Raw genomic sequence first — 12,128 nt, 5'->3', positions numbered from 1 at the left:
ACTAGTCAAGGACTTTTCAGCTTCTTGTGCTCTGCCAGGTGCACAAGAAGCTGGGAGGGAGCATAGCTAGGACAGCTGACCTAGACCGGCCAAAGGGCTATTCCATACCATATGACGTCATGCTCAGTATATAAGCTGGGGGAAGAAGAAGGAAGGGGGGGACATTGGGCGTGATGGCGTTTGTCTTCCCAAGTAACCGTTACGCGTGATGGAGCCCTGCTTTCCTGAGGATGGCTGAACACCTGCCTGCCGACGGGAAGTAGTGAATGAATTCCTTGCTTTGCTTTGCTTGTGCGCGCGGCTTTTGCTTTACCCATTAAACTGTCTTTATCTCAGCCCATGAGTTTTCTCACTTTTACTCTTCTGATTCTCTCCCCATCCCACTGGGGGGGAGTGAGTGAGCGGCTGTGTGGTGCCTAGTTGCTGGCTGGGATTAAACCACGACAAGGCCCTATGGTGTCTGCTTGATGTGTGCAGGTGGCCAAGGACAGGGTCCCGGGGAAACTGTTACCCATCAATAACAACAGTCCCTTTTCTGGTTAACAAGCAGCATCCTAAGGGCTTGATTCCAGTGAGGAGGAAGGAGAGGAGTAATCTGGAAAATGCTGTCCTATGTTGGACAGGTGAGACACATACACAAGCTCTTCTGATGATATGTTTCCTCTGGGAATGCTGCCTAGTTTGTCCCACAGGCCTGGCAATGTCTTGGTGCTTGCATTGTGAGCCCTGTGCCTGCTACTACTCAGTCCCACAACAGCAAGAAATCTTGGCAGCTCTCATCAGCTGCATTTGTCTGGGCATGTGCTGCTCTCTCTGCTAGAAACCCTGTGCGCTAGTTTGGGATGGCAAAGGGCAGATCCAGCAGCTTGCATCCATGTCTGTGGTGCAGGGCCCAAAACAGCCGGTTCTCTGCGAGGACAGAGCCCAGACACTGCTCCCTGCACTGGGTGTGCAAGCGCTGCATTGTGACATAGCATGTGCTTTCTGCAAACAGCAGCCGTAACCTCCTGTGCCTGCTGCCCTTAGGTCATACAGCTACCTGCCCATGATGCATGAGAAACCCTGCGAGTACGTGTGGAGCTACTGGGAGGATCACACCTGGAGACTCTGCATTTCCAACTGGATTGTCAAGCTGGCAGAGCGCCTGGTAGCGTGTTCAGGATGTCTGTGGCACGGTCCTTCCTGGTGTGCTTTCCTTGTAGCACATGCAGTTGCTCTGTGAGACATTTGCCTTAAACATCCTCACCCCCCATGCAAGTCCATGTCTCTTGCAGGGCTCAGTCCCACCTGCTCTTTAGACATGTGGGGTCTGGTGGTGTCTTCTGGTGGTGTGAGTGACACTATGTCTGTGACAAAAAGCTCCTCTGCTGCCGCTCCTTAGCTGCGTGTGCACTGGGGAGATGCTGCTGCAAGCAGACTCTCAGCCTCGGGCTGTCGTCAGCGGGGTGCAGTCTCTGCCCAGGGCCTTGTCTTTCCCTTCTGGGCTTAGAAATCTGAAAGTGGAGCCTGCCAGTGTGTTTCAGTGGCTGCTCAAGGACTGAGACACAAGGTGTTGTAACAACCAGTGTTAAGGTTATCCCCAGGCTCCAGAGTCCCTGGCAGCACAGCGCTGACCTGCAGCACTCTCACAATCCTCAGCTCCACAGAAGGGCACAAGCCATTTGTGGCAAAAATCCTTGCAATGTTTCACTCTGACCCCGCAGCTAGGTACAAGCTCCCTGAACATTGTGCTCTCCCCATAGGAGCAGGGGCTGGACGACATGGAGAAGCTGATGAGAAGGCGAAAGGCTAAAGCAGAAGAGCGGCTCCGAGAGGTGCTGGAGGAATTTGTAGCTGGATGCAGGTTAGCATGTCCCTGATTTCCTAAGGTTTCTTGTTTTCAGGTTAGGAGGTCGTATCATGTTCTGCCTGGGCTGTGTGCAGCCTGATCTCTCATCCTCTTGAGGTGGATGAGCGGAAGGAAACCAGGATGACCTGGGGCTCTTCAAGCTTGGAGAGGAGACCCCAGTTCTGGGAAGCACAGGGTTACAGACTGCAGCCTCGATGTTTCTGGACTTCTGGGTGTTTCCTAAATGTTAGGGAGCTAACTAACATTCACTCTGCTCAATCATGCAGACAAGAGACTAGTGTTTCAATCACTGTGACTGCCCAGTGGGGTCTGATACGCACTTCAGTCCCCAGCCTTGTGATGGAGACAGTAGACAGGGAGCCTCAGGTGCTGAGCAATCCTCAGTGTACCTTCAGAAACAACAAGCTTGCAGAAGAGAGGGCATTGCAGAGAGGGGGTTTCTGATGCATCTGGATTAGTACCAGGGATTTGGAGCTTGTGCCCCTGCTGTTTGAGCTGAGCTCTGCTTGCTGGGTGCAAGGGACCCAGCAAAGAGCCTGTGCTGCTTTTCTCATTGCAGACAATATTCGCTCAATACAGAGAGAAAAACAATGGCACATCCAAACAACCTTGACAGATGTCGGATGAAATACCTGATGCGCAACGTTGTAAGCTGTGGGGCTTAGCGGTGGTGGTGGTGGGAGCCCTCGTGACCCTCAGTCTGGAGGATGCTTCTGGAGGCCCAGCTAGAACTGATGCTAAGAAAGAAACCTGGGGCTAAAACTCCTGGTATCAGTCATAGGCTTTTACTGCAGCATCTCCCACTTCTGCTCAGAGCAATACAGCTTCCAGCACAGGGAACAGAGGCAGGGACTGGCCATGGCTGCCTCCAGTTTTATGCAGGTGCTGTGCCCTGACACCATCCATCCTCTCCTGTGGGGCACGTCTGGCTGAGCACATGCATGTTGCTGCCCAGTAGGTTGCTGGAAGCCTTTTGGTGCAGGCTATTCCTGCAGACAGTTTTGGGGGAGCTCACTGAGACCCACTGCCCCTGGAAACTCAGCCCATAGGCTGGGTACCCATCCAGCAGATCTACAACAGCCATCCATCTACCTGTCCCTGGAGAGGTCAACATCTAGGCACTCATAATCCTGCAGACAAGGCCAGCTGGCTGAAGGAGAGCCCTCCATCACAGCACAGCAGAGCATGGCTGTAGTCATAGTCCCCATCAGACTACAAAGCTTTGAAAGGCTGACCAAAATGCAATGACAGCAGCAGGAAATAAAATTTAGACATGTCTGGATCCCGGATCCCTTCCCTCTGCCTCCCTGCACATCATCACCTGAGCTATGGTGAAGGTACTCTGGTAAGTCTGAGACTCTCTGAAAGAGAACCAGCCCAAGAGATGAGTTTTCTGGCCTTATCAGTCTCTACTGGGTTTACACCCTGAATTCCTTCTGGATTTCATTATTAGTTTTGGTTCATCACAAAGTCTCTGCTCGGATGTGTACACTGTCAACTAAAGAACATAAAAGCCCAGCCCTGTCTTCCAGTTTCCTACATCTTTGTATTCCCATACTTCTGTGGCCCCAAGTTGCTCCTTGTGCAAAGCCTCCCCCAGGCACTATCTGGAGCCTTAGACCACCAGCTTCTGAAATGTTTATTCCTTATACATCTTTCTGCCCCAAATGATGCTCTTGGACTTCTGTTACCTGCTGATATCAGTAGAGCTGATCTCTGGAGTCTCCAGTTCTTGGCACCCTTCACTAAATGGCTTGCAACAGGTTCATGGAGGTCTTCTCTCAGCAGCTGGGGAGTGAGCCATGGTGGAGGTCAGGGTGTGATGAAGCAGGATGGGCACGATCAGCACACGGGTGCTTCCTTGCAGAGCCCCTGTGAGGGGTACCAGTGTGGCATGCCTGGATCACAGCTGGGCATGTGACAGCCATGCTTTTTGTTCAGATCCTGTATGCAAAGCAGGGGCTCCGCATGAGGCGGCGGCTGACTCGAGCCAATGTCAAGGAGAAGGTTAAGGAAACAAGGAGGGTCCTGACAAAGCTATGCTTCATGGCTAAAGAGGTACGCTTCATGGCTAAAGAGCTGCTCCCAAGGCACCCTGTTTCTGAGCAGGAGAGGGCATGGGCAAGGAGAGGGTGGTGGGCTGGCTGCCGGGGCTCTTGCTAGCCTGAGTTGGGGCTTTTTCCCTGCTGTCTTTCCTTGCTATGTAAAATCCCAAGTTCCAGCTGCTGGAAGTTACCATATTTCGTGTAACGGCTCTTATGAGGGATGAAGCTTGGCAGCTTTGCAGGGCTGTTGGTGACAGAGCAGGGGTCGAAGCAGCTCAGCGGTGGGTTGGAGGCAGAGCTGGGTCAGCTCCAGGCCACCTGGGCCTCCCAGCCCTCTCTGCCCAGCCAGTCTGAGGCCATGCCTGCAGTGGGGCTGCAGGCAGTCTGCCTGGGAAAACAGCCTTGCCTGTGCTGCCTGCACTCCCACCAGGGACTGGCCCTGGACACTTTCTGCAAATTCAAACTTGCCTTGAAATAAGGTCTCTCATCCATAGTAGAGACTCCATTTTCAGAGTTTCACTAAGTAACTCCAGAAAATCAGTGTGTTTGTGTAGTGTAAACCAGAATGCAATGTTTGCTGGAGTTAGTTGGACAGATGTTGCAGTTTGGAGACATCTTTTGCTAAGTGAAGTCAAATAATTTTCACGTTTTCAGCTATGTGAGGGTAGACTTTAGCATGACCAAGACGTCACCCCTCGCACGACCAGGAGGAGAAGCTGTCCTCAGGCTCCAGCCTCATAGGCTGGCTGCAGCTGATCCCCCAGACAGAGAGGAAGCTCCTTCCATTTAGCTCCCTGTGATTGGGTGGGAATGTTGCTGTCTCTGCAGAGTCAGCCCTGCACATACACTTGCTACTTTTAGTCCCTGCTTGGAGGCTGGCAGTCTTGGTTTGGATCAGTAATAAATTGCTTCAGCTACTTGTGTACTGAAAAATTGCAAGTACAAGTACCCAGTACAAGTGCAAACACTAATGGCAGGGAAACTAAGGTGAGGAAGAGAACTTAAATTAGAGTTTAAAAGAAGTTATTGCTTCCATCTGTGCATTTGCTTTATTCCAAGTCCTGCTCTCAACCCAGACTGCAGCTTTATGCTGGGCACTCATGTTGCTGGGATGCCAGCTAATGTGGTTCCTTCCCATGGATCAGCACTTGGGCTCCTGTCAAAGGTATGGAGTAAAATGCCGCTTCTCCAGTCTCGTGGGGGCTCCCTTTTCCCGACATGGCATGGGGTTGAGTGCATCCTGCTGGTGTTCACAATGAAAAACAAGGCGGATCACAGATCCCTCCAAGAAACCTGCAGAGCCATATTGCAGGGCTGAGACTTTCAGAAGCACGTGCCCAACATTAGGCCTTTCATTTGCTTCTGGATCTCCAAAGCACCATGCAGCCAGCAGTCCCTCCTGCGAGGAGACGAAGCTTTCACCATGTCTGTGGAGGGAGGACAAGATATGTGCTGTTACTCTGCTGTGATGTTCCTCTCTTTCCTCCCTCCAGCCCCAGTGCACCCTCCCTGATGTCCTTGTCTGGATGCTCAGCAACAACAGGCGTGTGGCATATGCAAGAGTTCCTGCGCAGAACATCCTCTACTCAGTAGTTGAAGAGGAGAAAGGCAAGGACTGTGCGAAGATCCAGACTGTTTTTATGAAGGTAGGGTTTATACCAAAACAGTGTGCTCTCACTTGCTTCATGCTGCTTCTCCCTCCTTGCTTCCAGCCCTCCTTCCTGAAATCCTGGAGTTCACAAGGAAACACAGATCTGGCTCCACCACTGCCTTTTGCCTCTGCCAATGTGGTGTTCTGTCTCCTGTGCTCTTTGGTCAGTCACTGGCTGATGGTGATCATCTCGGTCTGAAGGGGGCAAGGCCAAGATGCAAAACCTGCTAAACCTCCTGTGCTTTCAGGTCCCTCACTTACACACTGGTGAGATCTTTGCCAAACTGGAAATCTACCTGTGGCTTGGGGTAACCAAATATGCGAAGAACTGTTTGGCGGAGCTGCCTGAAGAGTTCAAGTACCTCTCTGAGAGTGGACAGGAGATAGCCCAGTTCTCGGCGTACAATCCTCCCAGCCGGCTCAGCAGGGATGGTGAGTGCAGATGCTATTTTTCTATGGCTTAACTGTGAGCAGGAGAGCAGAGAGGTGTGAGTTCCTGCCGATGGTCAGTGTCCAAGGAACAGGACCTGATCTACCATCTCCATGTCCTCTCCAAGGCATGACTGAGACAGGCAAGTCCAGTTTGCTCTCATGAGGACGTGTTTGCACACCCACAGCTGGAGCAGCAGGCAGGACATGTGCTTTGTAGGCACTGAATGTGCTGCCAAACTGGCAATGGACATGAGGTCTGCCCTCAGGCTGAGGCCTGGTAGCGTTCCCCCACACAGCAGATGCTCACAGCAGATTGCTGCACATTTTACATGTCATGTCCTTCCCAGAGCTGTCTGGGGAGCCCACTGAGCTTGTCTTGCTTGGCCAAACTTTTTGACATGTGCTGACCTTCTGAGAACCATGGTGAGTGCCCCTAGAAGTGGTACCTATTCCTTGCAGGATGTGCCCACTCCTACCTGGCTGGCCCTCTTCTTCGTGCATTTTTTGGCCTCACGCAGTGCTGTATTGGGGAACTGGGACCTCTGTTCTCTTTTTCTTACCAGATTTCAGCTATTTCCAGCTCCGAGCCCATTTGTATCAGGCTCAAGGGATCCTCCCTGCAGATGACAATGGCCTTTCAGATCCATTTGCAAGAGTGGTGTTTTCGACTCATTGCCAGACCACCAGGGTGAGACCACTTAAACTCTTGCCTCTGCCTTCTTGGGGACTTGGAGAGAGAAAAATCATCATGTCCTCACTGACATGTTGAAGGCCAGTGCTGTGGCAGTCCTCCTGGAAATTTTGTAACTTCAGGCATGAGGTATTTGTGTGCTCTGAGTGGTGTGACTATGTTCAGGGAACATTTGACAAAACATATATATCATTGAGCATGGTCTCAAAGGTTGATTGGCATGTGCTAGTTGGCCCCAAGTGCTGGTTTCACACTTCTACCATCTCACCTCCTGCCAGGCGCCAGCTGCGTGCAGCTGCGTGGGAGAGGGGATCAGTCCATGCTTCCTCACTCTTTTTACAAAGTGCATGTCATTTGTCTCCACTGGCTGTGGTACGCTCAGGCCTCCTGTCTCTGTCTGCAGATGCTGGAGGAGACACTGAGTCCCATGTGGAATGAGCAGCTTCTGTTTGACCAGCTCATTATTGATGGGAAAAAAGAAGAGTTGAAAACAGAGACCCCCATCGTTATAATCAACCTTTTCAGCCACAATAAATTTGTAAGTATGGCCGTGCTGCCCTCCTGCTATTGTTTCCAGGACAGGGAGGGCAGAGGAACTCTGTATGGGTGCTGCGAGCAGGCACTTAGGAGCCACATCTCTGTTTGGTTTCCATGACTCAGCTTGGTCCTGGTCCACTGTTGGCAGTGAGTCCTGGGGGCTGTGGCTGAGGTTGAGACTTTCTGTAGACTTCTGTGAGCTGGGGTGAAGCTGCTGGGTGCAGTTTGCATATGGCTCAGAAATGACCTGAGCTGGGGCCTGATGAGTGCTCGGTGGATCCGGGATCTCTCCTCTTTGGAGAAACACTGCGCTTCTCCCAGCTGCCTGCCCCTCTTCCTCAGCAGGGTCACATTGCAGAGGGCTCGTAGCCAGGGGGAGACGATGTAGCTCTTAGGGCTCTTCCTTCCCCTCTGTCCCCCAGGTGTTGTCTTCCATCCCTCCTCAGTCCTCCCTTTTCTCTCTTCATTAGTACTTTGAAGTCTCACTCCTCTCCTGGGGCCTCTTTGTTATCATAAGGGGAATGGCACTGGATTCTCCTGTGTAGCTCTGCAGCTTTCCTGGGTCCGTTTCCTGGGTCCCAGTATAAGACAGACACTGACATACTGGAGTTGGAGCACAGAACAGAGTGAGGAGAGGTGGAGAGCTGAGTATATTCAGCCTGGAGAAGATGAGGCAAAGGCAGTGTCTTATTGCTGCCTGTAACTGCCTGATGGGAGAGAGTAAAAAAGGTGAAGTCAGTCTTCTCTTGGAGGTACCCAGGGGCAGGATGACAGGCAATGGACATAAGTTGGAACAAGAGAAAAATCCAACTTGATATAAGGAAGCAATTTTCACCCAGAGGGAGTTCAAATGCTGGGCCTGGAGCTCAGAGAGCTTGTGGGATCTCCATCTTTGGAGACATTCAAACCCTGGCTGGAGGAGACTCTGAGCAACCTGATCTAGCTTTGATGTCACCTGGTGCATAGTCCCAGGCCGTTTGTCCAGTTCTGCCTGGAGATGGGCTGGGAGTTAAGAGGAGCTACTGCAGGCATGTCTCATCTGCTCCTAGCTCTGCATAGAGCAGAGGAAATCAAAGCAGAGGATGGCAATGATGGAAGAGTGGTCTTGTGCTGTCCCAGATTGGCTCGAATTAGTGGTGTTTTTTCCTCTGAGGTGGTGAGATAACACAGGGATGCTTTGACCCATTCCTCCCTTTCCTATAGGGCTCCCCCAAGTTCTTTGGCCAGGCCTTTGCTGTCCCACAGGTGAAGCTGGTTGATGAGCTGTACACCAAACCTGCCCTGCAGTTCTTCGATTTCTACAAAGGCACCAAAGCAGCAGGAGAGCTCATTGCCACTTTTGAGCTGATTGAGCTGGATTACAGTGGCTATTTGGAGGTAATGGGCTTGTAGGAAGCTGCACGTGGTTGCTAGCTGTCTGGGGAGAGCTGCGTGGGTGAGGAGCTGTTTGCATGGGGCCTACCAGAGGATCCCCTCTTGAAAGCCACATCTGGCTTTCAACGGAAGGGACGCTTCAGGGACAGAGCCTGTGAGCATGGATCAAGAGGGGAGGGAGAGGGGGCATGGCATGGAGTGGAAATGGCTTTCATCGCTTGGTGTACCCTGGCTCCACCTGTTCAGCCATCAGTGCCCAAGGACGTGGAGCCCAAGGAGCCCAACTACCTGGGAGACCCCCGTGATGGACGGTTCATCATCCCTGAGGGCATCCGCCCAGTGCTGAAGGAGTTTCGCATAGAGGTGCGCTGCCTTCTACTGGGCTGGCTCCCCACCAGGCTGCCCCAAGCAAACAGCACAGCTGGTCTGTGCAGAGGGCAGGGCTTGGGGAGGGAGACGGGTTTGGAGCTCAAATGTGCCTTTGAGGCCTGAGCAGATGCCAGAAATGGAAGCACTTGACATGAGGGAGAAATCATCTGAGCAGTTTAACAGCCAGAACTGTTGGGTGGCTGAGTTGGGAGAATGGCCTCATGCCTCTCTTGGGGTCTGTGTCCTGCGAGGTGAGGGGGGTGGCAGCACTGGGCAGGGTTGCAGGCTATGTGGCCATGCCATGCCTGGCATGTCTCAAGCAGCCCAGCTGCTTCGTGTTGTGCTTCAGATTCTGTTCTGGGGCCTGAGGGACCTGAAGCGAGTGAACTTGTTCGAGGTGGATCAGCCCCAGGTGATCATTGAATGTGCTGGCAAGAAGGTGGAGTCGGAGGTGATTGTGGCCTACAAAGAGAACCCCAACTTCACCGAGCTGGTCAAATACATGGATGTGGTGAGTGGGAAGGGGGGTCCTGCCATGCCAGGGTGCACTGTGGCTGTCCTGCACCCATGCACTGCCTGTCTGCATGGCGCAAAGTAACAGGAGGGGAGCTGCTCCTGGGATTTTGCTCTCCTGTGGCGACATGGTTCAGCTGCTGATCAAAGCCTTTGTGAAATTGCCCACCAAGAGCAGTCTCAGCCATTGCCTGTCACTGCAAGGCTTTGGTTTTTGGGCAGAGCTGCAAGGCACCATCAGACCTCCCTGCGTGTGGTGGGGCTGCCACGGGTATTGCCCTTGCTCCTGTGAATGGCGTGTGTGGTTCTTTTGCAGGAGCTCCCAGAGCAGGTCTACCTGCACCCTCCCCTCAGTATCTTTGTGGTGGAAAAGCGGGCATTTGGGCACACTGTGCTGGTGGGTACCCATGTTATGTCTGATGTGATGAAATTCTCTCCCAGAGAGATGGAGGAAGAACCAGAAGATATGTGCAAAGGTGAGCTGCTTGGTGAGGTTCCCATGGAGGCAGCAGGCAGGTTCTGCCAGTGGCAGAGATCCCTGGCCCTTCCGCTCCCTCCTAGTCAGGCAGCAAAGTCCTCTTCTGAGACCCATAAGATGCCCAGCAAAAGCACAGCGTGGGGCAGGTTAGGGTTGGAGGCAGGTCGTCATCCTGGTCTGTAGCACTCAGCTCCAGACTGGTGTTCGGGAATCATCATCAGCCAAGTGATGGAGTGCTGTGTAAGGGCTAGCATCCCTCTTTGAGAGTAGCAAAGGGCAATTTACAGACTGTTTTCTCCAAGGTTAGCTTAACATTTGCCTCCCCACCACACTGGTAGGACTATTCATCTGTGGATGTGGCATCTCCTTGGGGTCTCTTTCCCAGACACTGTTTGCCTTACATTTGTAGAAACTAGAGGAGGGAGAATGACTCATGAAGATGTCTTAGTCCAGCAGGACATTTAGCTGGGGCTAGATACTAGACTGTAACTTATCCATGTGGAAAGTTTGTGTCTAGAATCAGAGATGTTTAGCCTGCGAAGGACTATTGTATTCACCTATTTGAACCCTCTGCATAGGCAGGCTGGAGAGCTGTCCCCAGTGAGACCTCCATCAAGCTCTAGGGAGCTGGTGCACTAGGACCAAGGATTGAAAGGTTTACACTTCTCTCACATTATTGGGTCAAGGTCTGTTCATTGGGTAATGGGTTCACTAAATAGCTCTGTGATAGCACCAGCCCGAGGTCCTGATTTGGAAGTGGGTAAATAAATATGGCACGAAGGGGAAGAAGCAAAGGATTTGTTGATCTGTGGTCACTTCCTAGTAGGGAAGGTGTATCTCATAAATCTGAATTCCAGGGAGTCAGCAACAAGCATGTTGATGATGGTGGCCAGTCTCAGCACTGTACTTGGATTTCCAATAATATTTTTGCAGGGTCTGCTATCAAAAGCTTTAAAAGCAATCACACTATAGTGGGGTAACAGGGAGCTTTTTCCTGTGGAATAACAACTGGCTAAAAAGTAGGAAGCAGTGGGCAGAAATAAATGCATGGAAACATGAAGCTCTTTCTCTTCATCTCAGCTCAGAAAGTCTCATCTCAGCATCTTCCCTCTCAGACTGTGGTAAACATTGGCCTGACAGCTGGTGACCCAGGTCCCAGCACTCACCCCCTGAGTCTTGTGAAGGTGAGTGATGTGTTGGACCCAGCAAATTTTGAAGTTTGGAAAGCCAAACTGAAGGTTACAAACAAAAAAGAAAATTCAGAAGTTCAGAGTTAAGTTTCAACTACCAGTTTTTGCTCTGGGCCCAAACACTCCTCTCCCTTGCCTGTTCATTGGCACTGCTACATGTCTGGGCTCTGGCACAGGGACGAGAGCTGTGTTGCCTTGTGCCTTGAAAACTGCTGCTTTTGTAGCAATGCACAAATCTGGGGCTATAGGTAGCTTTGCACCTCCTGTGCTCTGCCTGAAAGCTGAGCCTCTGCCAGAGGCTCCCAGGGCACTAGAGCAGGGTGTATGGGTGTCCTGGGTTGTCCTTTCCTCCCTCTGAATCCTTTTCTCTGTTCTTTTAAGGCTCCTTTGAAGAAAATTCCTATCAATAAGCTTGTAAAGAAGGAGGATGAATACGAAGAGGAAACACCAGAGCTGGAAGAACTGGATTGGTGGTCCAAGTACTATGAGTCCCTGAAGGAGCTGTATAACCAGGTAATCTTTTGTGACACCTACGAGCAGAGGGGAAAAGTGGCTGCACTGGCTTGAGGAAGATGTTTTCAACAGCACTGAGTGTCATAGGAGCCCTCCTGGCATGGATCTGCAGGTAGATGTGGGCTTTTGTGTGTCAAGCACACTTAAGGTATGCCAGGTATCAAGCATCCACCAGGTGGACTGATTTCAGTAGGCGATGGATGTTGAAACATCCCTGAGGCTAGGTGCCCAAGTGGTTTTGAGAATGTGACCGGGCTTTTGTTGAGGTGCTCTTGAAAATGTGACGTTGCTGATTTTAGCTGCAATACAAGGGCTTTCATGATGCTTGCTCTCTGTCCTGGCTGTCTTCCCAGGACATGCTATGGGAGCAGGTCTGCCCCAAATTTCCTTCCTTGCCCTGTGTCCCTTAAATCCCAATCAAAAAAACAGCAGGAAGATCTGGGGAGAAGAAAAGGTCATTAAGGCACTCATTGGATACCCTCCTGC

The 12,128-nt window shown here is 51.6% G+C and overlaps 1 protein-coding gene across 1 annotated transcript in view; it reads left to right on the top strand.

Moving 5' to 3' along the window:
- LOC104020015 (fer-1-like protein 4) overlaps positions 1-12,128 on the top strand; it is a 40,841-nt gene that overhangs the window by 14,544 nt on the left and 14,169 nt on the right. The window contains exons 17-30 of the mRNA XM_087749326.1: positions 1,027-1,147; positions 1,743-1,843; positions 2,409-2,496; positions 3,791-3,907; positions 5,388-5,540; positions 5,794-5,977; positions 6,541-6,665; positions 7,072-7,206; positions 8,409-8,582; positions 8,826-8,942; positions 9,298-9,459; positions 9,778-9,937; positions 11,020-11,123; positions 11,511-11,642. Coding sequence (XP_087605452.1) covers positions 1,027-1,147; positions 1,743-1,843; positions 2,409-2,496; positions 3,791-3,907; positions 5,388-5,540; positions 5,794-5,977; positions 6,541-6,665; positions 7,072-7,206; positions 8,409-8,582; positions 8,826-8,942; positions 9,298-9,459; positions 9,778-9,937; positions 11,020-11,123; positions 11,511-11,642 — 1,873 coding nt within the window. The remainder of the gene's footprint in view (positions 1-1,026; positions 1,148-1,742; positions 1,844-2,408; positions 2,497-3,790; positions 3,908-5,387; positions 5,541-5,793; positions 5,978-6,540; positions 6,666-7,071; positions 7,207-8,408; positions 8,583-8,825; positions 8,943-9,297; positions 9,460-9,777; positions 9,938-11,019; positions 11,124-11,510; positions 11,643-12,128) is intronic.

Source organism: Nipponia nippon, unplaced genomic scaffold (genome assembly GCF_047370975.1).
Source record: "Nipponia nippon isolate SJK-2023a ecotype South Korea unplaced genomic scaffold, ASM4737097v1 scaffold_13, whole genome shotgun sequence".
Taxonomy (NCBI): domain Eukaryota; kingdom Metazoa; phylum Chordata; class Aves; order Pelecaniformes; family Threskiornithidae; genus Nipponia; species Nipponia nippon.
The sequence above is the reverse complement of the archived record's forward strand: the minus strand, read 5'-3'. Positions and strand labels throughout refer to the sequence as shown.